The 23,340-nt window shown below is 36.8% G+C and overlaps 1 protein-coding gene across 6 annotated transcripts in view; it reads left to right on the plus strand.

Moving 5' to 3' along the window:
- The window catches only part of DIAPH2 (diaphanous related formin 2), a 968,119-nt gene that overhangs the window by 757,859 nt on the left and 186,920 nt on the right, over positions 1-23,340 (plus strand). For all 6 annotated transcript variants that reach the window (XM_040266684.1, XM_040266683.1, XM_040266685.1 and 3 more), the window contains one exon: positions 713-848. In XM_040266684.1, the coding sequence (XP_040122618.1) occupies positions 713-848 (136 nt within the window). The remainder of the gene's footprint in view (positions 1-712; positions 849-23,340) is intronic.

A 23,340-nucleotide genomic window follows, 5' to 3' on the forward strand; every position in this document is an offset into this window, starting at 1 on the left:
TCCAGCTGAACTGTTTACTCTAACTTTATCCCATACTGTCTGCTGAAATGTACTGATTACCTTGAGTTCCACACATTTTACAAAATAAAACACACAACAGCTGGAAGTACATTTCAGCATTCCTAAAGATCTTGACGTGTAAATGCTATTAAACTTGCAGGTTTGTCTTTCCTGTGACAATACGGCTGATTGCTTCATGTCCTGCACCATTAGATGTAATGATAACCACCACCATCATTGTCATAGACTGTGTTCTAAGTACTTTATAAATATATCTCATTTTTCCTCACAAAAATCTTATCAGTTGGTTTAAAAAAAACATTTTTCAGGAAAGAGGAAAGTGTAAAAAAAAAAGTGGTAGAAAACCTGCTAACCATATTTCCCTATTAAACTTTTTCTTGTGTATCAAAACTATTTCATATTTCAATAACAGAGACAGAATGTTTATTGGTAAATCTGTAAATATTCATGTTTCTAATTTTCTAGCACCCCAGGTAATAGCAATTTAATCCTGAGTATACTTTTTTTTTCCAAGAAGAAATATCTTCGGCTCATTTCATCCTCTCAAAAGTACATGCACATATACCTAAAAGCTGCTATAATACTGTTCCATCTCTGAACATCTACACATGTGTATATAGAATTTTTAAATTACACAACTCCTCTAATATATAGGCAATGTAAGAATTTTTAACTTTGTTTATATGTACAGGAAGCAGTGAAAGAAAACAACAAGAGAAAAGAACTGGAAGAGAAGACTAGGAGGGCAAAGCTTGCAAAAGAGAAAGCTGAACAAGAAAAGTTGGAACGCCAGAAGAAAAAGAAACAACTCATTGATATAAACAAAGGTATGAAGTGCTTCCATTTAAAAAAAAAGACATCTGAAGTGTAAAATAATTGCACTTAATTAACTTTAAACTATAAACTGAATAATTATGGTTTGGGTAGAAAATTTACCATATTATTAGTTAACTTTATCAAACATCTCTCATTATTATCTTTAGTTCTTGTCATCCTACACTGAACACAGGATTTTTGATAGCCAATGCAAGGTAATATGCTGTTGCAACACTCTTTTTCTTTTCATATCTTTAATCAAATTATATATGTTCTGAATGAGTGAGATGTAAAGAGAAACACTGGTCTGGGATGATGAGCCTTATGGTTTTAATTTTATTTTATTGGCACGTGCCTATTGATAGTACAGTAATGACTAACACCCTCCCTTGGGATCTTGAACGTTTCACGTCTTAATGGATATTGACAGCACTATTAAAAGCTGAAAAAAAATAGGGAGAAAGCACCTTGTCCAGTTGTGAGCCTACAAACAAAATACTGGTATATCCATATAGTATGAAGTAAGTTGTTTTCTTGGTTAGCAAGAATGACTGCATATAAAAGGTGAATTTTTTTGCTTTGGTTTTGTTTTCTTTTTAAAGAAGAGAGGGTAAGGAAAGAAAGCGGTCAGCATCAGGTACCTGCAACTGAATAATGAAAAAGCATAGCCTTTGCCACTGAGGGTTAGAGAATTTAAAAACGAAATCTGAACAGGATGCAAGATAATATGATTAATATGGACCACCTGTTTCTAAATATATGATATTCAGAATTGCAAGCACTGTATGTTTACCATGTGCCAAGCACTGTTCTAAGGCTTTCTCATATTTTAAGTACATTAATCTTCATAACATCTCTATGAGACAGATGCTATTATCTCATTTTACAGATGAGGAAACTGAAGCTCATAGAAATTAAGAACTTGCCAAGGTCACACAAATACGAAGTATTAGCAGCAAGATTAGAGTCTAAATAGTCTGGTGATAGCATCTTTTCACTTATAAATGCCATTGTCAAATAATAATAGCAATAACAACAGCAACAACAGCAAACATACAGTGCTTACTGTGCATCAGGAACTGTTCTAGGAATTTTATGTATTTGAATATATTTAATCCTCACAAAACCCTAATAGAAGAGTATCACTATCTCATTTTAGGATTAGGAAACTGAGGCACAGAGAAGTTAAGGGAGTTGTCCAAGTTGACATAGAGAGTAAGAGGTAGAACCAAGATCTGATCCTAGGCACTCTGTGGCCAAAGTTAATTATTAATTATTGTTATGCATTGTTAATTACAAGTATTTATCATAATTGAAAGTGAAAGTGTTGGTCACTCAGTTGCGACCATCTCTGCGATCCCACAGACTGTATTCCACCAGGCTCCTCTGTTCATGGGATTCTCCAGGCAAGAATACTGGAGTGGGTTGCCATTCCCTTCTCCAGGGGATCTTCCCGAACCAGGGATCGAACCCCAGTCTCCTGCACTGCATGCAAATTCTTTACCATCTGAGCCACCAGGGAAGCCCCATTATCAATTACTCTGCCATAAATCTTCTAAAGTGATATTTGGCAAATCTTCAAAAGTGATGTTGCTACCATTTTGTTTATACCTTTAAAATACATGAAAATTTTTAGAAAGTGACTACAGTTTATTTTTTTGCCCAGGAAATAAGCATAATTTTAAAAGAAAAAAAGTATACAGAATGGATAAACAGCAAGGTCCCACTTATGGCACAGGGAACTATATTCAGTATCCTGTAATATACCATAATGGAAATGAATGTGAAAAAGAATATACATATATATATATATATATATTCTCAATAAATGGCTGATTTACTCAGAGGAAAATGAAACATAACAGCTCTTGCAAGTCACTGCACAGATATGCCAACATCCCTAATTTTGAGTGAGGCAGAATCTCAGTGCAACATTTGGGTTTCCCAAACACAAGCACACACATACACTCACAGACACACACATTTCAAGGTGTGGAGATTGAGGTGTCTTTCACTCTCTGTTTCTTTGCTGATTCATGCCCACTCCATAAAATCTGTGTTAAAGATGAGGTCTTTCCCTGCCGGGAGCCAGCACGAGAAGTCCTGCCCGTGGCAAAGGTCATGAGGACATTTCCCCAAGCCTAGTTACTTCCTGTCTGTTTGAATTGGGTGGGATATATCTTTTGCTATATATATGTGTGTAGTGAATCACTGCACTGTACTAACACACAATTGTAACTAACACAATATTGTACATCACTGTGAGGTGAAAGGGGAAAGTGTTAGTTGGTCAGTGGTGTCCAACTCTTTGCCACCCCATGGACTGTAGCCTGACAGGCTTCTTTGTCCATGGGATTCTCCAGACTAGAATACTAGACTGGGTAGCCATTCCCTTCTCCAAGGGATCTTCAAAATCCAGGGATCAAAACTATGTCTCCTGCATTGCAGGGAGATTCTTTAATGTCTGAGCCACCAGGACATTTTAAAAATAATAAAAAGAAAAAAGTAAACTGCCAAGGTAAAAATAAGATAGTATCAACCTAATTTAGCAAGCAAGTTTCATAATTAGGATGAAAAGAACAGGTCCTAACTGATGACCACTTAGTTAGGGAAAGGACTAGGGCACAGCATGGCAGTGGGTATTTGCAGGAAGTTCTCCCTTAAGTGACAGAATGAGTAGAATAGCACCGAATAGCAGCTCCCTTACGTGCATGGAGGAGTACTGAGAGAAGAGGCTGCAAGAGGTAGGGGACAGGTTGTGCATTTTCTTGGTTATGCTAAGGGTCTTACACTGAGAGCTATGGTAAATCTATGAATGTTTCTAAATAGAAAGTTAATGTGCTTTCATAGGTTTCTCAGAAAGATCATTTTGACAAAAGAATGGACTGAAAAGGGAACAGCCTGAGACAACAGAAGTTAAGAGGTTATCGCAGTCTTGACAAGAGATGATGGTGGCCTGAATTAATGCAGTGGTAGTGCCGTTACAGAAGCTACTAGTAAGAAGTGTGTTCTATTCTATAGGTTGTGGATATGTACAGACAGATTTATTTTAAGGAATTGGTTCATGTGATTATAGAAGCTGGCATGTCCAAATTCGGCAGAGTAGGATGGCACCCTGGAGAGCCAGGGAAGAACCCATGTTGTAGTTCAAGTCCAAAGGCAATCTGCTGGTAGAATTCCCTCTTGCTCAGGGACGATCAGTTTTTTGATCTATTCAGAACTTCAGTTGATTGGATGAGGCCCACCTGCATTACAAAGGGCGATCTGATTTACTCAAAAATCCATTGACTTAAATATTTATCTCATCCAAAAACACCCTCATTAGTCTGAACTAATATGTGGATACCATGGCCCAGCCAAGCTGACACATAAAATTAACCATCACCAGAGGGTTGTTAAAATGTAGAATTGACTGACCCTGAAAATTTTAGATGAGAGAATTAAGGGAAGGGGGCATTGAAGAAAGTGGTACCTTCTTTAATAAATAAATCAATTTAATTGATAAAGAAAAAACAGTTCACAAATAGAGCAGACTTCATCAGGAGGATTACATGATAGGTGACATTTTGAATCTCGTGTCATTTTAAGAAACATTGTCAAGATGGGAAATATCTATGAAGCTATTGTGTATGTGCATATGAAACTCAGGAAAGGTTTGGATGAGAAAGACAGACTTGAGAATCATTGGTTTTGATTATTAAAGTTAGGATATATTAGTTACCTAGGCTTCCCAGGCTGCTCAGTAGTAAAGAATCCGTCTACCAGTGCAGGCGCTGCAGGAGGCATGAGCTTGATCCCTGGGTTGGGAAGAGCCCCTGCAGGGGGAAATTTCAACCCACTCCAGTATTCTTGCCTGGAGAATCCCATGGACGGAGGAGCCTGGCAGGCTAAGTCCATGGGGTTGCAAAGAGCTGCACATGACTGAGCACACACGCAGGCATGCAAGCTTATTAGTTTCCTAGGCCTTCTATAAGGAAATACCACAAACTGGATGGCTTAGAATGAGGTTTATTGTCTCCCAGTTCTGGAGGACAGAAATCTGAAATGAAGGTATAGGCAGGTTGCTGCCCTTTCTGAAGACACTAGGGAAGGATCCATCCATTGCAGGCTTCTCTCTTTGTTTCTGTTAGTTCCTTGGCTTGTGGCAGCATAACTTAAGTCTTCACATGGCACTCTCCATGTGTACACATCTGTCCCTTCACATGGTGAAGGGAAACCAGTCATGTTGGGTTAGAGGTCCAACTTAACTCCAGTTTGACCTCACCATTAGGTTCTTTATTGGTGGCCCATATGTAGCAAATGTCGTTCATTGTTCAATAGCTAAGTCGTATCCGAATCTTTGCGATCCTGTGGACTGTGGCACGCCAGGCTTCCCTGTCCTTCACCATCTCCCAGAGTTTGCTCAAACTCATGTCCATTGAGTCGGTGATGCCATCCAACCATCTCATCCTCTGTTGCCTCCTTCTTCTGCCCTCAATCTTTCCCAGAATCAGGGTCTTTTCTAATGAGTCAGCTCTTTGTATCAGGCAGCCAAAGTATTGGAGCTTCAACTTCAGCATCAGTCCTTCCAATGAATATTCAGGATTGATTTCCTTTAGGATTGACTGGTTTGATCTCCTTGCTGTCCAGGAGACTTTCAAGAGTCTTCTCCAGTTTGAAAGCATCAGTTCTTTGGTGCTCAGCCTTCTTTATGGTCCAACTCTCACATCTTCTTATTATTGTTTATTGTAAATATTATTTGACAATTAGAGTATACGCGTGTTAGTACTTGCAAATATGTTTTAAAAAGAGATCCTTCCATTGAAATTGCATAATCTTTAGAAGATCAATGATGCATAAAAGGAAGAATAAGAACAGAGTTTGGTAACTAGGTATCAAAACGGTGTTCAGTGTCAGTGAGTTTCTTAGTATCTTGTAAAAGATACTACTGTTAACTAGGTGGAAGTCAGTTGCAGACATTCTTTGAGTCTGGGAGGAGGCATGATGGAGCTACATAAAAGGTGAATCCATGGAAGACATGAGAATGAGGTGCCATCCGAAAGTGATTCAAAGAACTTGTAAATGTGTCCAGTTATAACAGTGTTATCCATTTTCCACTGAAAGAACTGATATAGAGCATTGGATTACCATTGTGAGCTGCATATAATGTAAGCTGTAGAGATAGTTCACGCACATGTGACTGGAGATAGATACATTTGGAATGAAGAAATCTTACCTGTACAAAGAAAGGTAGTCAAGTAAAGAGTCCTTGGGTAAACAAAGTCATTTGAAAATTGCAAATTACTTTTAAAACACAGATACTTTTTCTGTAAAGTTTCTATTTCATATGAACTTTGCAAAATTGTCAGCCCATCCCTTTTAAAAAATCTCCTGTAATCCCATATAACTAATGAGTAACAACAAGACGTATTTATCTAGCATGCAAAATTATATACATTCATCATGAGGAAATATTTTAGAATCTAATTATCCAGAGGAATAATGGGATAAAGCAACCACAAAAGATTATTTCTATAATTTAGATGTGATCAACCAAGCTCAATATTAAGTAAAGATATCATGGAAACCAAGCAGCCAGAGAATTACATCTTTGCAGTTAAATCCATTCAAAAAAAAATGCCATGTCTCAAAAAAAAAAAAAAAAAAGCCATGTTTCAAGGCTCCATTTTGAAAGAATTAGAGATCCAAAGGCAAAGGCCACGATAAGAAATAGTATTTTTTTTAATGTAAAAGAGAAAAAAGACATGGGTGTGTATTAAAGAGACCATCATTTGTAAACATTAAGTGACATGACTAAAAAGTTATTAAAACCTCTACATTACAAAAGTGGCGATCAGTCCTAGCTGGGCTACCTACTCACTTTATGACCTTGTTGTCTTCCTTCATCTCTTCATGCGTCAGTTACCTCATTCATAAGAGGATAATGGCATTTGCCTCCTATTATTTTTGTGAAGATTAAATGAGATATAAGTGTAGTACATAACACAGAGCCTAGACAATTCTTGCTGCTGCTGATAATGAGTCATTTTGTGCTCACTGAAGAATTCAGAAAAAAGTTCAAGACATAGTCCTCATCCTTTTTAGTTTATAGTTTTGTCAGAGATGTGTAGGGGAGAAAAAACTGTTCATTGACTGGGGCCCTATAAATTACATGGACAAAAGGCAGATTAACAGGAGAAAAATGATTGGATTTATTAATACATGCGTCATGCATATACCTAAGAGCATTCAGTGATGAGTAACTCAAAAGGGTGGTTAGAACTTGGGCTTATATATCATCTTAGCCAAAGAATAATACATTTTTAGAAGTTTTTAGATGAGACAAAGGCAAAGCACTTTGAGTTTCTAGTGTGGCAAATTGTGGGAATGTAAATATATGAAGAAACTAATGGAAGATAAGAGCTAGTGGGTAAACTGTTACGTAGGTTCTCCTGGTGCTGTTTCCGAAAGCATAACAGTCTATCTAGAACAGTCTCTGATGAATAACTTCTCTTTATTCCTGGTAAAGAGTAATAGAGGGACACCTTCACAAATTTATGTCCTGCTTTTAGGCAGATAGCTCCAGGGCTGAGAGTTTTTCTGGTATCTGCTTCTTCTCAGTTACCTTCAGCTTGAAATAGTGGCATATTTTGAGGCGAAATATTCTGCTACTCTTCAGATGTGGTAAAGCTGAACCAGCAAACAGTGTACTGATATATAATAGAGATTACTTCAGACTATCTAAAAGGAGAGATCAATGAGATCTGGTAAAATGATGTAAGGTTTCACAAGAAGCTGAAAAAATAATTCAACTATTTTTTCACAGAGTTCACTAACTATGGTCTCTGAATGTATCAGTTGAACTAGATGCTGAAGGGTGGGTAATACTTGGCTAACCAGGGGTGAAACTATTCATTGGCACATGGCAGGTGGAAGGCCTCATGGAGGAACTGTTCAGTGGCCCACAGGGAAGAACATCAAATGATGACAAGGATGGGTCCTAAGTTCAGGTCTTAGATCTACAACTGAGTACCCATATAATCTCTGACAAGGACTTTCATCTCTCTGTGCCTTAATATCCTCCTCTATAAAAAGGACTAATAGAACATTCTTTGTTATTGTGAGGGTCAAATGAGGTAATCCACAGAGACTGATGTCACTAATACTCTACTCTATCAATTACATGTTGATGTCATTGGTCTCTGATGAACAGTTCAATGTTCAGTAAATATTTTCTCAGGTTCTCATTGTCCTCGTTTTCATCATTGACAGAAGAGAGTTTGAAATTGGAAACTATTGGACAAATAGGAAGACTGTTGGAAAGACTTGTGAGGAGTCTTACAAGTCAGATGATGGGTTGTGATGTGATGAGGTAGGAGAGTCAAGGTGATTATAGGAATTTGTTCAGAGATTACCCAGGTAGTGAGCCAGAATACAAGAAAGAAGAGTTGAACACAAGGTGGATATAGCTGGAAGAAAACAGTCAAAGGTGAAGAAAAAAAGGAGTTAGCTCATTTCTGATGTTCCTTTCAAAGGAGTTGCAACCTGTGGCAGTTAAAGAAGGTGGTACATGAAGAAAAATTTTCATAAAAGAAATGGAGGAAAAAAAGGCATTTGGTGTTGGAAGCAATGGATTGCAAATGGATGGCCTAGACTTTTTTAAATATAAATTTATTTATTTTAATTGGAGGCTAAATACTTTACAATATTGTATAGACTTTTTAAGAACAGCAAAGTTTCATCAATATATAACTATATATTGGTGTGTTTTGACATCTTAGGTTATTTCATTAACCCAACCAACATTTATTGCACCATTCCACAAATAATTTTATTTAAAGCATGCACAGTAATACATCATTTATTTAAATGTAAAATTGAGAAAGCTAATTTAAATGCAGCCAAACATATGCTAAATCAATAAATGTACTCTAAAATGTGTGTAATAGTATGTAAACTATGCAAAGTACTTGGCGTAATCTTCGTTCTCCAACCTTTGATTGTATTAATATAGATGATAATTAATTTAGGGATCATGAAAAATAATTAATTCTGTAAGTAAAGTAAGAAAGCTTACCAAATATTTGTAATATTTGTGAATAAATCTCTTTCGTTTCATGTTTCTGGAACTCAGCAAATTAATTGCAAGGACTAACAGGAAGCAATAAAAATAAATGCATTTCAAAAAGGGTGTTTTGAAATTGGAAACTCCAAGTATGATTCTTATGCAAATATTATTTAATCAGGAACAGTTTTGCTTCTCCTCATATAAGATTATATGGAAATTAGAATTACCTGTTTACTTCTAGTATGATTATAAGGACAGCTACCTGAGTCAGATTTGATGATAAATCAGTCTTCTGATAGTGAATAAGCAAATTTTAACCAATAACTAAACATTTAAGCTCTATCATTAGTGGTGGATAGCAATTGTAGTTTTCTGAGTTTTAAAATGATTGTATCATATAAGTTAATTAATTCATTTCACATTATTTTAATCTGGATGGATCAAAATTATGTTTCTAAATGTCATAACCTAGGCATTAAATTATAGTTAGGACATGAGTCTGAGTGAACTCGGGGAGATGGTGATGGACAGGGAGGCCTGGCGTTCTGCAATTCATGGGGTCACAAAGAGTCGGACACGACTGAGCAACTGAACTGAACTGAACCAATAGTAAAGATTAGAATATCTGTAAATAACAGAATTAATCCCAAGCAGTATTAAAGCTTGGGCTTCCCTGATGACTCAGATGGTAAAGAATCTGCCTGCAATGTGGGAGACCTGGATTTGATCCCTGGGTTGGGAAAGATCCCCTGAAGGAGGGCGTAGCAACCCACTCCAGTATTCTTGCCTGGAGAATCCCCACAGACAGAGGAGCCTGGCGGGCTACAGTCTATGGGGTCACAGAGTCAGACATGACTCAGCAACAAAGCATAGCACAGTATTGAAGCACCCCTGATAATATAAATTTCTGAGACAAACTAGGTGCCACATTCTATCATATTTTACAAGTGATAATGGGCAACTCATAGATGCTAATGCAAAGCAAAACAGTGAGCTAACAATAAGCCCTATTTATGAAGAAACAAGGCTTCTGTGGTGGCTCATCAATGAAGGATCTGCTGGCCACTGCCTGCCAGTGTAGGAGACGCGGGTTTGATCCCTGGGTCAGGAAGATCCCCTGGAGGAGGAAATGGCAACCCACTCCAGTATTCTTGCCTGCGAAATGCCGTAGACAGAGGAGCCCGATGGGCTACAGTCCACTGCATCGCAAAGGGTTGGACACAACCTGGTGATTACACAATGAAGAAAAAAAGAATATCTGGTTGATATTCCATTTACTTAAATTGCCTTGCTCCCTATATCAGCAAACATTTCAAGAAATCCATTTATTCAAAAAAAAAACTTTCTCTCTTTGCTATCTAGGTTTATTTTTCTCAATGGAAATATGTGGTATGTGAGTGTGTGTGTGTGTGTGTGTGTGTGTGTGTGTGTGTGTGTTGTGGGCTGGGGGGGGAATTCCACAAATAAAATTAGCCAGTAAAGATTTGCCCAGAGCCTTAGAGCTTTAACGACCCAAGGTATTTAGCAGTATACATTTGGGATTTTATTATTATTTTAATGAAATATCTTTAGGTCCAGTTTAGGCAACATCATGACATACTGCTGCCATTCATTCAATAAACAGTTCTCAAATTTCTAAATTCAAGCACTGGGTTAAGGCTTTGAGGTACAAGAGCAGCTCCCGCGATAACAACCGTCAAATGATACATCACGCTCAGTCAGATGACTCTGACCCCCCACCCAATGACGTCATCTCAGTTAGACCCTTCAGTTGTTTAGCCTGCAATTACAGAGTTGTCTCCTTTCCTTCACAGCCAGAGAAACCTGAGTTCAGATCCTGACTCTCCCTCTAAACAGTATAACTTTGAGCAGTTCACCTAACCCGATCCTCAGCTTGTGCTGTGTTTAGTCACTCAGTCGTGTCCTACTCTTTGTGACCCCATTGACTATAAGCCCGCTACACTCCTCTGTCCATGGGGATTCTCCACGCAAAAATAGTGGAGTGGGTTGCCATGCCCTCCTCCAGGCAATCTTCCCAAACCAGGGATGAAACCCAGGTCTCCTGCATTGCGGGTGGATTCTTTACCCTTTGAGCCACCAGGGAAGCTTCCTTGCCTATAAAACAGGAAAAAATGCCATCCTCCTCCTAGGATTTTCTTAAGAATGAAATGAGACAATATGTGCAAATCTCTCAGCACTTGCTTGGTACCTGGTTACCATTTAATAAGTGTTAAATGTTGTTATCCTCTTAATAAGAATAATTATTTCAGTGAGAATATAATGAAAAACTATGAATAGAAATAATCACAATAAAAATCTTAGTTGACTAGCATGCCTAGAGGAAGAAATATTCTGATTAATCTGATCTTATAATTTTATAGAAAGCCATTTGGGCACCAGTCTTTATCATCTGTAATCTTTCTGAACTCTGTTAGTTGACAGCCCTCCTCCGACTCACCCAAATACCTTCCCTCAATCCCCAGTATTTTTGGCCTCAGATTTTACACAGGTGAAAATGTGCAACATAGTGCTTAAATATAGTTTTGTACATGCAGTCAGCCCACAATGTATAGATCGTTGATAGATCATTGAAGTGAAAGTGAAAGTTGCTCAGTTGTGTCCGACTCTTTGCAACCCCCTGGACTATATAGTCCATGGAATTCTCTGGGCCAGAATACTGGAATGGGTAGCCTTTCCCTTCTCCAGGGGATCTTCCCAACCCAGGGATCGAACCCAGGTCTCCTGCATTGCAGGTGGATTCTTTACCAGCTGAGCACAAGGGAAGCCCTGATAAATCGTTAGGACTTTGTTATTTTCTCTGGGCCATTATTCAGAGCGTAAGTGATTACTGCAAATGAGTGTTGGAGAGTGGGCTTCATCTATTCTAATTCCAGAATACACTCTAGATTAATCAAAGGTTCTAGTTAATTTTTCCTGTAGTCTCTTTGAGCCACTTATCACTAGTAATTTTTTTTCTGACCTCATGCTAGAATAATTGCATTTCTGGCCTCAGTTCACTAGAAATAAATGCTAAACTCTCATTCTATCTGCCTTAGCAATAAAACAAATTTCTACATCAACTAAAAATATTCTTTTAAATAGGAGACAAAAATAAATATGTGAAACAAGATAGGTAATATACTTTAGATCTCATTAAGACTTCTTACATTCTAAATGCAGAAACTCCAGTTTGCAAAAACTGTAAGAACTCTTCAGTGTGTTGAGTATTTAATAAGATTTCATCATTCTTATGTAGAATATGAGTAATGCCAGCAGTTACAAATTTGGCTTTCCCCTACAGCATGTGCTTGTTGCCATGTATGCCTTATGTAACTTCACTAGCCAGAAAACCATGAAAATGTTGGAGCAGGTGGCTGACTACATAAGAAATGACCAAAATATCTTGAAGATGGCCTAATTACTTATTAGAAACATGCTTCAGTTCCATATTTCAATATTCTGATTATTACCAAAAAAGTATCAAATGAATAACAGCTGTTATATACTGACATTGCAGTTAATTTGACCCTGTTCTCCATCAAATGCGTTTAGATTCACATTGGTAATTGTACCTAACAGCTTCATGAAACCAACAAACTGCCCTGCACCCAACTCAGTTCCACCCACATTGACTCCCTGAGCCCCTAGGCTGCTTCAGAATCAGGTAAAAATCTATTGTTAATGTGTGAAAGGATTATTATGCATGGAAACCTTTTAGTGATTTTTAATTTAATTCTACAAGTGCTTATTGAATGCCCATAGTGTGTTGAGCAGAGTGAGATACTCTAATCATAGTATTGTTGTCTGTTAACTCAACACCATTAACCTGCTTAAGGGGTTACTAACTGTCAGCCTCTCTCACTCTGTGTGTGTCTCTTCTGTAAGAAATGACAGCTCTTGCTGCATATGTATGTATGTGTGTGTGTCTCCACTCACGCAGGACTATATGTAGTGTATAACATATATATTTCATTTTCACAGATTTTTAACAAATGAAAACTTCTGTTTTGCTTCTTTATGTCTAGTCATTTCTCAGTCACTCCCTTCACACATGAAGAATCTATAATGTATAAGATATCTTGACTAGTTGCTGCTGCTGCTTCTAGTTTGCTTCAGTCGTGTCTGACTCTGTGCAACCCCATCGATGGCAGCCCACTAGCCTCCCCCGGCCCCGGGACTCTCCAGGCAAGAACACTGGAGTGGGTTGCCACCTCCTTCTCCAATGCATGAAAGTGAAAAGTGAAAGTGAAGACGTTCAGTCGTGTCTGACTCTTAGAAACCCCATGGACTGCAGCCTACCAGGCTCCTCCATCCATGGGATTTTCCAGGCTAGAGTACTGGAGTGGGGTGCCATTGCCCTTAGTGGGAAAAAAAAATCTTAGTTTAAGAAATCCGTTATACCTTTGTTATAATGGTATTAGAAAAACATTATAACCTAAACTTAGAATACCTAGTTGTCATCTAATTCAACAATGGATTTGATATACTATTTCATAATAGCTTAGAAGATGATGATATGATTCATTTGGAAAGCAAAAAATAATTATCCTTTAAATGTGCAATTAAGTGTGGATAACATAATCCTTTTTTTCTAATCTAACCAGTATTAGAATCTACTCTAAATGTACATTATGTAAAAAAAAAATTATCTCTTTATGAAAGGAGGTATTTCAGAGGTCCTGATTTTGATTTAGTCTTTTCTATCTGGTGAGCCCTAGATAGAGCTGCCTAGGAATTACATAAAGCATCGCTAAACAGAATATATGCCTGTAGGTCTAGGGAGCTGCAGGCACAGCCCTGCTGAGGGTAGGACAGGTTCCTAGGAGTTCTTTACAGACCTGAATGGCTCTGTGGTGGGCTTCCTTGGCGGCTTAGATGGTAAAAGTGAAAGTGAAAGTGAAGTCGGTCAGTCGTGTCCGACTCTTTGCGACCCCATGGACTGTATACTGCCAGTCTCCTCTGTCCATGGGATTTTCCAGGCAAGAATATTGGAGTGGGTTGCCATTTTCTTTTCCAGGTTATCTTCCTGACCCAGGGATCGAACCCAGGTTTCCAGCATTGTAGGCTTACGCTTTACCGTCTGAGCCACCAGGGAAGTCAAGGATCCACCTATAATGCAGGAGACCTGGAGAATCCCATGGGCAGAGGAGCCTGGCAGACCACAGTCCATGGGCTCGCACAGAGTTGGACATGACTAAGCAAATGACACACATACATACACGTGGCTCTGTGGTAGAAAAATCACATTCTTAGCATATGCTGGGTTAGGCTGTGCTGTAATCTGAAAGTCATAATACTTTGTTTTGTATTAGGTGTACAGCAAAGCAATTCATTTATATGTGTGTGTGTGTGTGTGTGTGTGTGTATTATTTTTCAGATTCTTTACCTTACAGGTTATTGCAAGGTATCAACTATAGTTGCCTGTGCTATACAGTAGGTCCTTGTTGTTTATCTATTTTATATATAGTAGTGTGTATCTGTTAATCTCAAAGTCCTAATTTATCCCCCCACCCCATGTTTTAAGTGAATCATTTTGTATAGTTGAATGTCTGAATTTGAAATTTTCTAATTTCCCTGTTTATCTCACCCATGTGTACATTTTTGTGGTTTTGAACTGCTACCTCATCTGATTTTCTAGAACAGTATTTCTGTGAAAGGAAAATGTGTTCCCTCTAGTCCTCTTTTATCAAAAACCCTTTGCACTTGCTTTCTTTTGCCAATTGAACCTTTTTTGAAATGCATCAGTAGGGAGAGCTTGCCTAGCCTTTTCTAGACAGGAGTAGCTATAGGTGCATTTAAACAATCTAACTTGAAAAGGGGATTTCTCTCTTTTTATTTGAAAACAATTGAAAATGAAAGGTTTGTGTCTCAGGATAGAGTGCTTAACCGACCTTGTTCTACTTCACTTCAGTGTGGTATATGAAACTGCCTCCCCTGTGTCTTCCCCAGCATTTTAAAAAGACGGTTTACTTGTTTGAGGCAACTGGTTCTGAGTCAGAGCTCTTTCTGGCATAACCAGGATCCATTATGTTGTTAGGCCTTGTTATACTGTTCTTTTCATCTCAAAGAGTGAATGAAGCTTTGTTCGAAGGGCTAGATGATCGTATTTTGAGAGCAATGGAAATGGAACTAGAGAGGTGGACTATGGCTCCATTAAGCTTTAAGAGTACGCATGCTCCATCCCCCACAGTACATAGAGCCTGAACGTTTCACTAATCTCATGTAAGCTCCTGTGACCCAGGTATGTTGAAAACTAACCCTTTTCACTTGAGCAACCGTGACAGTAAATGAAACCCCATAGAGGTACCTCTCTCATCATGGATGGAAAACAGGGGTGGTGGTGAGGCATTTGCAGTATGGTTTTCAGCCTTTCCTCCCAGTCCCCTCTCTAAGACCCCAGAAAAACAAAGTAAGCATTTTTATAAGGAAATATATATTGTAAATCAACTATACTTCAATAAAAATATATTGATCTTTTTTTAAGAAAAGAAATGTATATGTTCTTCCTTTTATAATCATAGATAATTATAACCTTATGAAAAGCTACTATGTGCTTTGGACTTCAGCAGTCAACACTTCTCCTGCAGGATGTGGTTCTTTAAAGACAGAAGTAATTAAGGACTGATTGGAACTTAACATTCCAAAGTCAAATCAGAAGTTTATACTCCCTCACAAACATTTCCACCGACAGTAGTGTCTTCAAGAAAAAAAAAAAAGTATTCTCTCAGTGGAAAATGGGGCCAGGTTTTTGCTTTGTTCTTTTTGTTTCTTGAGAGGGAGGAGGATAAGAAGGTGGTTGCTTATCTCACAAATATGGTAGTTAGCCATCTCTAAGTCATACTGTTTTGCTCTAAGGTGGGTAATGCCAGACTCTGGCATCAATACTGTATGCCTTTCTTTTTCTTTAAATTTTTTTTTTAATTAAAGTCTAGTTGATATACAATGATGTGTTTCAGTTTCAGGTGTAAAGCAAAGTGATTCAGTTATTTACCCATTCTTTTTCAGATTATTTTCCAATATAGGCTATTATAAGATACTGAATATAGTTCCCTGTGCTATACAGTATGATGATTATAATTATCAAACAGTTAGTGTTCATTTATACTACCCACAGATTGGTCTTCATTCCTTTTTGTATTTCAGATCATACATCTGGAATTACTCTTTCTGCCTGCAGTATATCTTTTAGAATTTCTTTTTGGTGAAGATGACAAGCTATTTGGGCCAAGCCTCTTCAGGAAGTTTCTGGGCCAAAAGAGACCTAACCTTGTCCCAGCCTAACCCCAAGGCTTGGGCCTTTGGCCTTCTTCTTAATCTCACATGAGTTTTCCTTCCTATAATCCTATCTCACCAAAGTGTTCCTCCTGTGTCCTAACTCTTTTTAAGTCATTTTCTCCCATGCCTTAGTTTACAACCAGCCAAAATGTTTCATCCAGGTTTGTGCTCTATTTGGCTTTATTTCCTGATTCAATCTTTGTCCTTTTCGCCTCCGTTTCAGGTCACAACTTCCTGATATCCTCCTGGCTCCCCAACCCTCCCACCATGCTCCTGTTGCTAATTGGCAGAATTTCAGCTTGAATTTCTTCCTTCAAAAGAACACTTCCAGCATCTGTTGATACCTTGTAACATTTGCGGCAGGGGCCTCAGGGACTCTCCCACAGTGGATGGGTTCAGATTCTAGCCCTTCAGATTCTTGGCATTCTTTTAGGCCAGTGGTTCTCAAAGTGTGGTCCTCAGCCCACTGCTCAAGGCCATAGACCTTGAGTAGAGCTGGCCTCATCCACTGCTCCTTCTACTATACAACTCTACTTTGCTAGTGCTTTAAATTGTTAATTAGTTAAATTATTTATTTAAATTATTTACATGTGAAAATGAGAGACTTACCCTCAAAGCTTTACATTCCTATCATTTTTGAACCTTCTGCCAAATGACAGGATGAGTCACAATCAAGTAGTTTTCAGTGAAGATGGGAAGATATCTTTGTCTCTGAAGTTTACAGGGAATTCAGCAGAGTATTTGTGTTGTTCAGTATGGCTTTGATGGATGGATGTTGCCATGTTTTTTCAAGTATAACATTCCAAAGTGAATTCAAACAACTGATTTACTAAGGAATGATTATTTACATTCTGTGTGTGTGTGTGTATACATAGGTATATGTGTGTACTTGATTTATGAAGTGAATTACCAAAGAATTTCTTAGGGAGAAATGTCCCTGATAATGCTCAAATAGAAATTCTTGGTCATGGGGAGGAGGTAGATAATGAATTACATAGCTGTTTTAGGAGCACATCTACTGAAGAGCAAGTTATTAGTTGAGGATTAACACACTCTCGCTATCATTATCCTTATTTGTACATAATTTAAGGCCCTTTGTTTGCTCCTGATGTATGGATTCAGACAGCAAGTAACCATGTGTGAGTTTTTCATTTGTCTTGGCTTGACATCTTTTTTCCATATACCCTAATGGATATGAACTTAGAGGAAAGAAAATCCAAAGCTACTATTTCAGTCTTTTCTGCTTTTAAATTTATTTTCAGCAGCCAAACATTTTTTTTCAATAATAAGTGGAGCATTGAGACTATTTCTTAGTAAATGACTATTGAATGGATTGAAAAAGTTAGTGTACCCTCTAAAAGAAGTGACTTAACCACTGGGAAATTCTTCTTTGATACAGTTTTATGAATGTTAAAGAAAATAGCATGAAGAAATTATCAGCAGTGGACAGTACTACATCATTCTGAAGACAATGTGATCTTTTTCAAATATTAATAAGGAATTTATGAAAAATGAGCAATCAAGATAGTTTATTATGTTACAGATGGGTTTTATTTTACCAGCATGGATGCATAATTTGTGGAACCTACTGCAAAATAAAAATGTGGGCCTCAAAGAATATTAAGAATTACAAGATGGCAGCAGCAGAGCCTCAAAGCAAGTGTGGGGCCTTCTGAGTCCTAGGCCCTGTGTTTTGCCTAAGTGTGCAGTGAATGAAAGAAGTCAAATCCACATACCTTTGTTCATGGAACAAAATAAACATTTTAACTTGAATAAAAGTGAGAATCTTTCAACAAGAATCCACTTCTAAAAAAAGAAAGTCTCTTCCTACCAGTGACCTCTTTTATTTATTTCAAAATGTCTATTCTTTCCCATCAATTTCAGTATGATCTCTGTAGCAAATAAAAAAGGGAGCTTTTCCCAGGAGAACTTATGTCAAGAAACAATCTTCTTTGGCCCTCTTCTGATACATTAAGAAATAGTTCTCATCTGTCTTAAAGTAGGTTTGAACATTTTCCTCTGATGAATACTTTACATACTCTGAGCAAACAGTTTCAAATTTTTCATGTATTTTTCTGAAGAGATTTCTATTTCTTTTTTTTTTTTTTGATCCCCAGTGCTTTAAGGTATCATATCTACATATAGTTTGTACTACATTCTATATAAACAATGTGATAAGACTTATAGGATTTCATTCTGTAGCATTATCCTTAGGTCTGTTTGCACTTGATGCTGAGTTCACTTAGAGAAATATGCATTCTTTGTTTTCTGTGATTTGGTTTTCATAAAACATGAAGCTGCTCTCTAGATTATCCAGACCAGTTCCCTGTCTCAAATGGTTAGACAGTATGTTTCTAAATGTCCCAGAAAAAGGAAGTAGCACCAATCGTCCTTATATAGTGAGGGATTTCCAGGGGAATGCACTTACAGTCTTCACAAGTTCCATTGTTCTTGAATGCAATCACTATTCTTTCATTTTTATTGAAATTATTTGATATTATTCCTTTACTTTGGGTAAAGTACCTTATTTTGAAACCTAACTTTAATTATATTTTTATGGAGAAAATAGAAAGCAGATTCTTCTAACTAGTATATTCTACCATGTAAAACTCTGAACTTTGTCATTACATTTGTCCATTTCTCATCTTTTCCCTTGTGGCTGAGCTGGTAAAGAATCCACCTGCAATGTGGGAGACCTGGGTTTGATCCCGGGGTTGGGAAGATCCCCTGGAGAAGGGAAAGGCTACCCACTCCAGTATTCTGGCCTAGAGAATTCCATGAAATGCACTTCGTGGGGTTGCAATGAGTTGGCCCTGACTGAGTGGCTTTCACTTTCACTTTCTGAAATGTAGACATATCCTGGTTAATCATTATTGTCATGTAGGTTTCTCTCTTCATGAAAAAAATATTGAATTATTAATTTTTCTTAAAAGTTCAATGTTTGTTTTTTTTTTTTAATTTCAGATGCTCTTTAGTATTCAGCATATTCACAGCATGCTCAGAGTTTCCCTCACTGGTCCAGTGGCTCTAATATTTATTAGACTAATTTTATTTACCATATGTTTGTGTCATATTGTAAATGTTAGGAGAAAAAAATGAATTTTGAATGTGAAAGGTCCTTTCTTCTTTTATCAAAAGGAAAAGATGCATTCTTTGACATTAATAAGAGTCATGCTGGTGTTCTCTTACAAGAAACTCACTAAAATGACAAAGAGCATGAAAAATGTAATTAGATGTTTGGTTGAACTGGGTTGGTTGGTTGGTTTTTCTATCTGGTAAATTCTAATTCACAAAAATAAAATTACAATTAATAAGAAAGCACAAATATAGTAGATATATTGATATTCTACATACTATTGAAGTAGTTGTCAATTCATGTGATTACAATATAAAAAATAAATTTGACTTTTTTGCAAATTTTGCTGAATTTTTCTCTGAAAAATACTATAACAAGTGGATTTATTTGTTCAGTTCTCAGTGAGGTACTGGCTGTATCAAGGTTTTGGCAAAACAAACATGCTTTATCTATCTCTAAGTATATTAACTAATCTGTAAAGGCTTGACATTCATTAATGCTTGCTGAGGGAAAAAATGAGTTCTCGAGATTGTGTTTTTCTCAGTACTGTATAACTTACTTTCACAGCCCTACTTAAGCTTTGATTTCTAAATCTCTCCCCAGTGAAATCGTACCTCAAAGATGTTTCATTAAAATGACGAGATAAGCTGCCTTGCATCCCTACGCTGGAGTAGGAGTAAGGGACAGAGTTCTGGGAGATCTTGCAAAACTATTCCTAAGCTTTAGGGAAAGAAACACAAATAATTGACCTTGGCATCAGGAACAATAATAGCCCAGAGAGCATGCCAACTACGTGTGGAGAACAGCCTTGTCTTGAATTTGTATTGATGACTCAAAACATAGAGTTAGAATGTGGGGGTTGCAGTTATGGAAAATAGGGACTATTAGAAAGACTGTGCTTTGCAAGCTCTGCATTTTTTGAAGATATTTTAAGACTATAGCATAGCATAGCAAGACTGTCATAATATAGTCTTGCCTCTTTATTTTGAAATATTTTTTCAGAGAGCTGGTAATAGTTCAGATGACTTTATTATCTCCCTTATTAGTTTGAATCATATGAAACTGTTGCTTTTTGACTACTTTGGGGGCTGTAAACATGGCGACCTCACAGGCTTCAATCTAGTAAAAAACATGTCATTCCCCAAACAGAAAAGTAATATTCTCCTATTCCTTAACTACTTTCTGTTGTATCTGAAACTCAAACTCTGTCTTTGTGATCATTTACTGGTTAAGTTTGACATGTAAGAGAAATTTCAAGCAGATTTTTTGGCATCAAAACAAGAGATTTCAAATAGGAAAACCAGGCCCCCCTGGGAAATAGGCCTTAATGAAGTCACCTAATCAGTGCCCTGGTCTCAGTGGATACAGTCTTTCTGTTTGCAGAGTATTTCTTCAGAGAAAATGCAGTGTGGTTGGTTAATTTGTCATCTTCTTTATCATTGCTCTAAATGAATATGCCCTGGTCATTCTAATGAGATTAAGAGACATTGTCCTTTCTTGAATGGAGCTGGATGTTGACAAGGTTTCCTTAGCTACCTATTTCCAAATCACCTCTTACATGAGCATGATTAGTCCATTCAGCCCATGTTGTCTTCTCTTGATTGGACTCTGAGGTGGAAGTGACCTTTTCCTCACTTTACTCCCCAATTCAGGATGAACCTTAAAGTAGCTTCCTCTAGTCTGGAGAGAAATAAGACTTCAGCACTGAATAGATTCTCTTGATTATACTTCTTTGTTCAAGACCGTGCTAATGTGAACGCTTAGTTAGTAAAACAAATATAATGGCATTTTTAAAGCCTCACAAGGCAGGTAATTGCTTTAAAGAAATCATGGAACCTTTTTTTCCTTCCTTTTTCCTGAAGTGGAAAATCCACATGTTCTCTAACACCCAGGATTGAGCATTCCTTCTAAAGGGTGAGGATAAATTTCCCTTATACTAAAAATCACCAACTGCCATGGAAGTGCTGAGTGAAAAATGGTCCTTATCATTTCTTTGTGGACTACAATTTCCCCCTCTTCATATAGGCTATAAATAGGAAATAAACCGTCAAATGAAATCAGATAGTATGCAAAGATTTCACTGATGAGTTTAGGTGAGCAAATCATGAAAAGAATAGAATATTACCTGGTCCTAAATCTTTGCCAAGGAGTATTTAGTGACTTTCTCACTCTCTACCCTTTTGGAAGATACCACTTTTTAACCCCACTTTTGAAGAATAACACATATTTGGTATTAATTTCTTTTTTATAACTTATCCAAAAGAAGGAAAATGATTAGCAATATTAAAAATTATTACTGTTTAGTAGACAAGGAAAATAAACAATCTTTTTAATATCTTTCATTGAAATCAGCAGTTTCTCCCTTCATAATGTATTTATCTGAGGTAATTGATCAGTACACGGACTATACAAAAATAACTTGCTTTTCTAAATGGTAGAATCTTGGCTTATGCAAACACCTGAGCCATGCCCAAATTATAATGTAAAAATTAGAGTGTTGTATTAAATTATCTTTCTAAGAGCCAAAAAGCTGTAGTATTTTTCCTTCTATTCTTCAGATATATTTTAAACAAGTAGCGATTTTTAAAGTGTATCATTGGTATTCAGTTTGATAAGCAAGGCTCTTTATTAACCAAAAATTCTCTCAATTTCCAAATAAGACTACATTGTGGAAGAAATATATAATTGATCTATTTGTGGCAATGTTTCCTAGAAGAATGCCTTATGATTCCCTGTTTTGTAGAGTGCTATCCCCTGAGTAAGTGCCTAGTGGTCACATGCTGATAGCTTGAAAGAATGAATTAAAAGCTAAATAAGAAATGTACTGGGGCTATAAGTGAAGCATACTGTGTCTAAGTCCTCCCTGCTTTCCTCTTTGGAGCCTGCTATCCTAAGAAGACACATGGTTGAAACAAATATGAAGTTGTAAATCTTTTCTACTTAATCCCAAGTAGGAAATTACGTGCATATTTGAAAGTCTGTCTCTGAACCCCGCTCTATCCATTTTAATAAAAATATATCAGTATTCACAAACAGTAGTTACACAACAGTAGCTACATAGTGATACAGTTACTTCATAAAATAGTATATGATATAAGCCATGGAAGTTTATTTTTTTTATTTATGTAAAAGTGAAAATCAAAGAAATGCAGAGGTCAAGTAGACACATCAAAATAAAGCACTCATGAAGTTAAGCTCCAAGGAATGATAATCTTTAAATGCCAGTATTTTCTCTGGTTTTGCCAGCTTTCAGTGGGTTATTTAAGCATAATTATCATCTATGATTTTATTTTAAAAGAACTACATAATGTTCAGAAATTGACATAATTATATCTCTGAGGTATTGGTTCCTAATTTTGTAATTCAATGGCATCCATATTATTTACTCAGTAATCTGTAATTATAGACTTCCTCTAATGAAGCACCCTATGCTTTATTACCCTGTATTCTTAGGAGCTCTGTGGGTTTCAATTATAGAAAATTTGAACTTTGAAGTGCTATTTTTTCCCTGATGAACATTATAAAGTAATGAAGAGGTTAATCACTGTTCCCTTGACTGAAACACTAAAAGGCAATACCACCTAATATACAGTTGCCTTATTATTTTGCATATGTCTTCTTTTTTAATTTAATAGTTGAATTCAATTAAATGGTAGTAGCAGTATGTTAAATTTACTATGACTATCTGCCTTAGGGAGTTATTTATTTATTTATTTTGAAATTAACATTTTTTTCTATTGGAGACCAACTTCCTTTTATTTAGTAAAGCATATAATTAAAGTCTATCTAAATTTTAATTATTTAATAGAGCAGGATATTGTTAATGTGTGTTTTGTATAAATTGCCTAAATTACCTGAATTTAGGCCCTTTATGTTTCCAAAGCACTCACTCTAGCACTTTGACCCCTTGAATAGATCTGGTGAGCTAAAATATATTCATTTAATAATCTTTCTAAAAGTTATATCCATTTAAACTCAAAAGCATAAAGTATCTGTCTTTTGTTGTTATTTGCTTTTTTCTTTAACATTGACATTAATCTTTTATTTCTTAATTTAGAAACATGAGGGAAGACCTTAGGATTTGTAGAAAATGATAAGGAGAGGT

Source organism: Oryx dammah, unplaced genomic scaffold (assembly GCF_014754425.2).
Source record: "Oryx dammah isolate SB20612 unplaced genomic scaffold, SCBI_Odam_1.1 HiC_scaffold_23, whole genome shotgun sequence".
NCBI classification, from domain to species: domain Eukaryota; kingdom Metazoa; phylum Chordata; class Mammalia; order Artiodactyla; family Bovidae; genus Oryx; species Oryx dammah.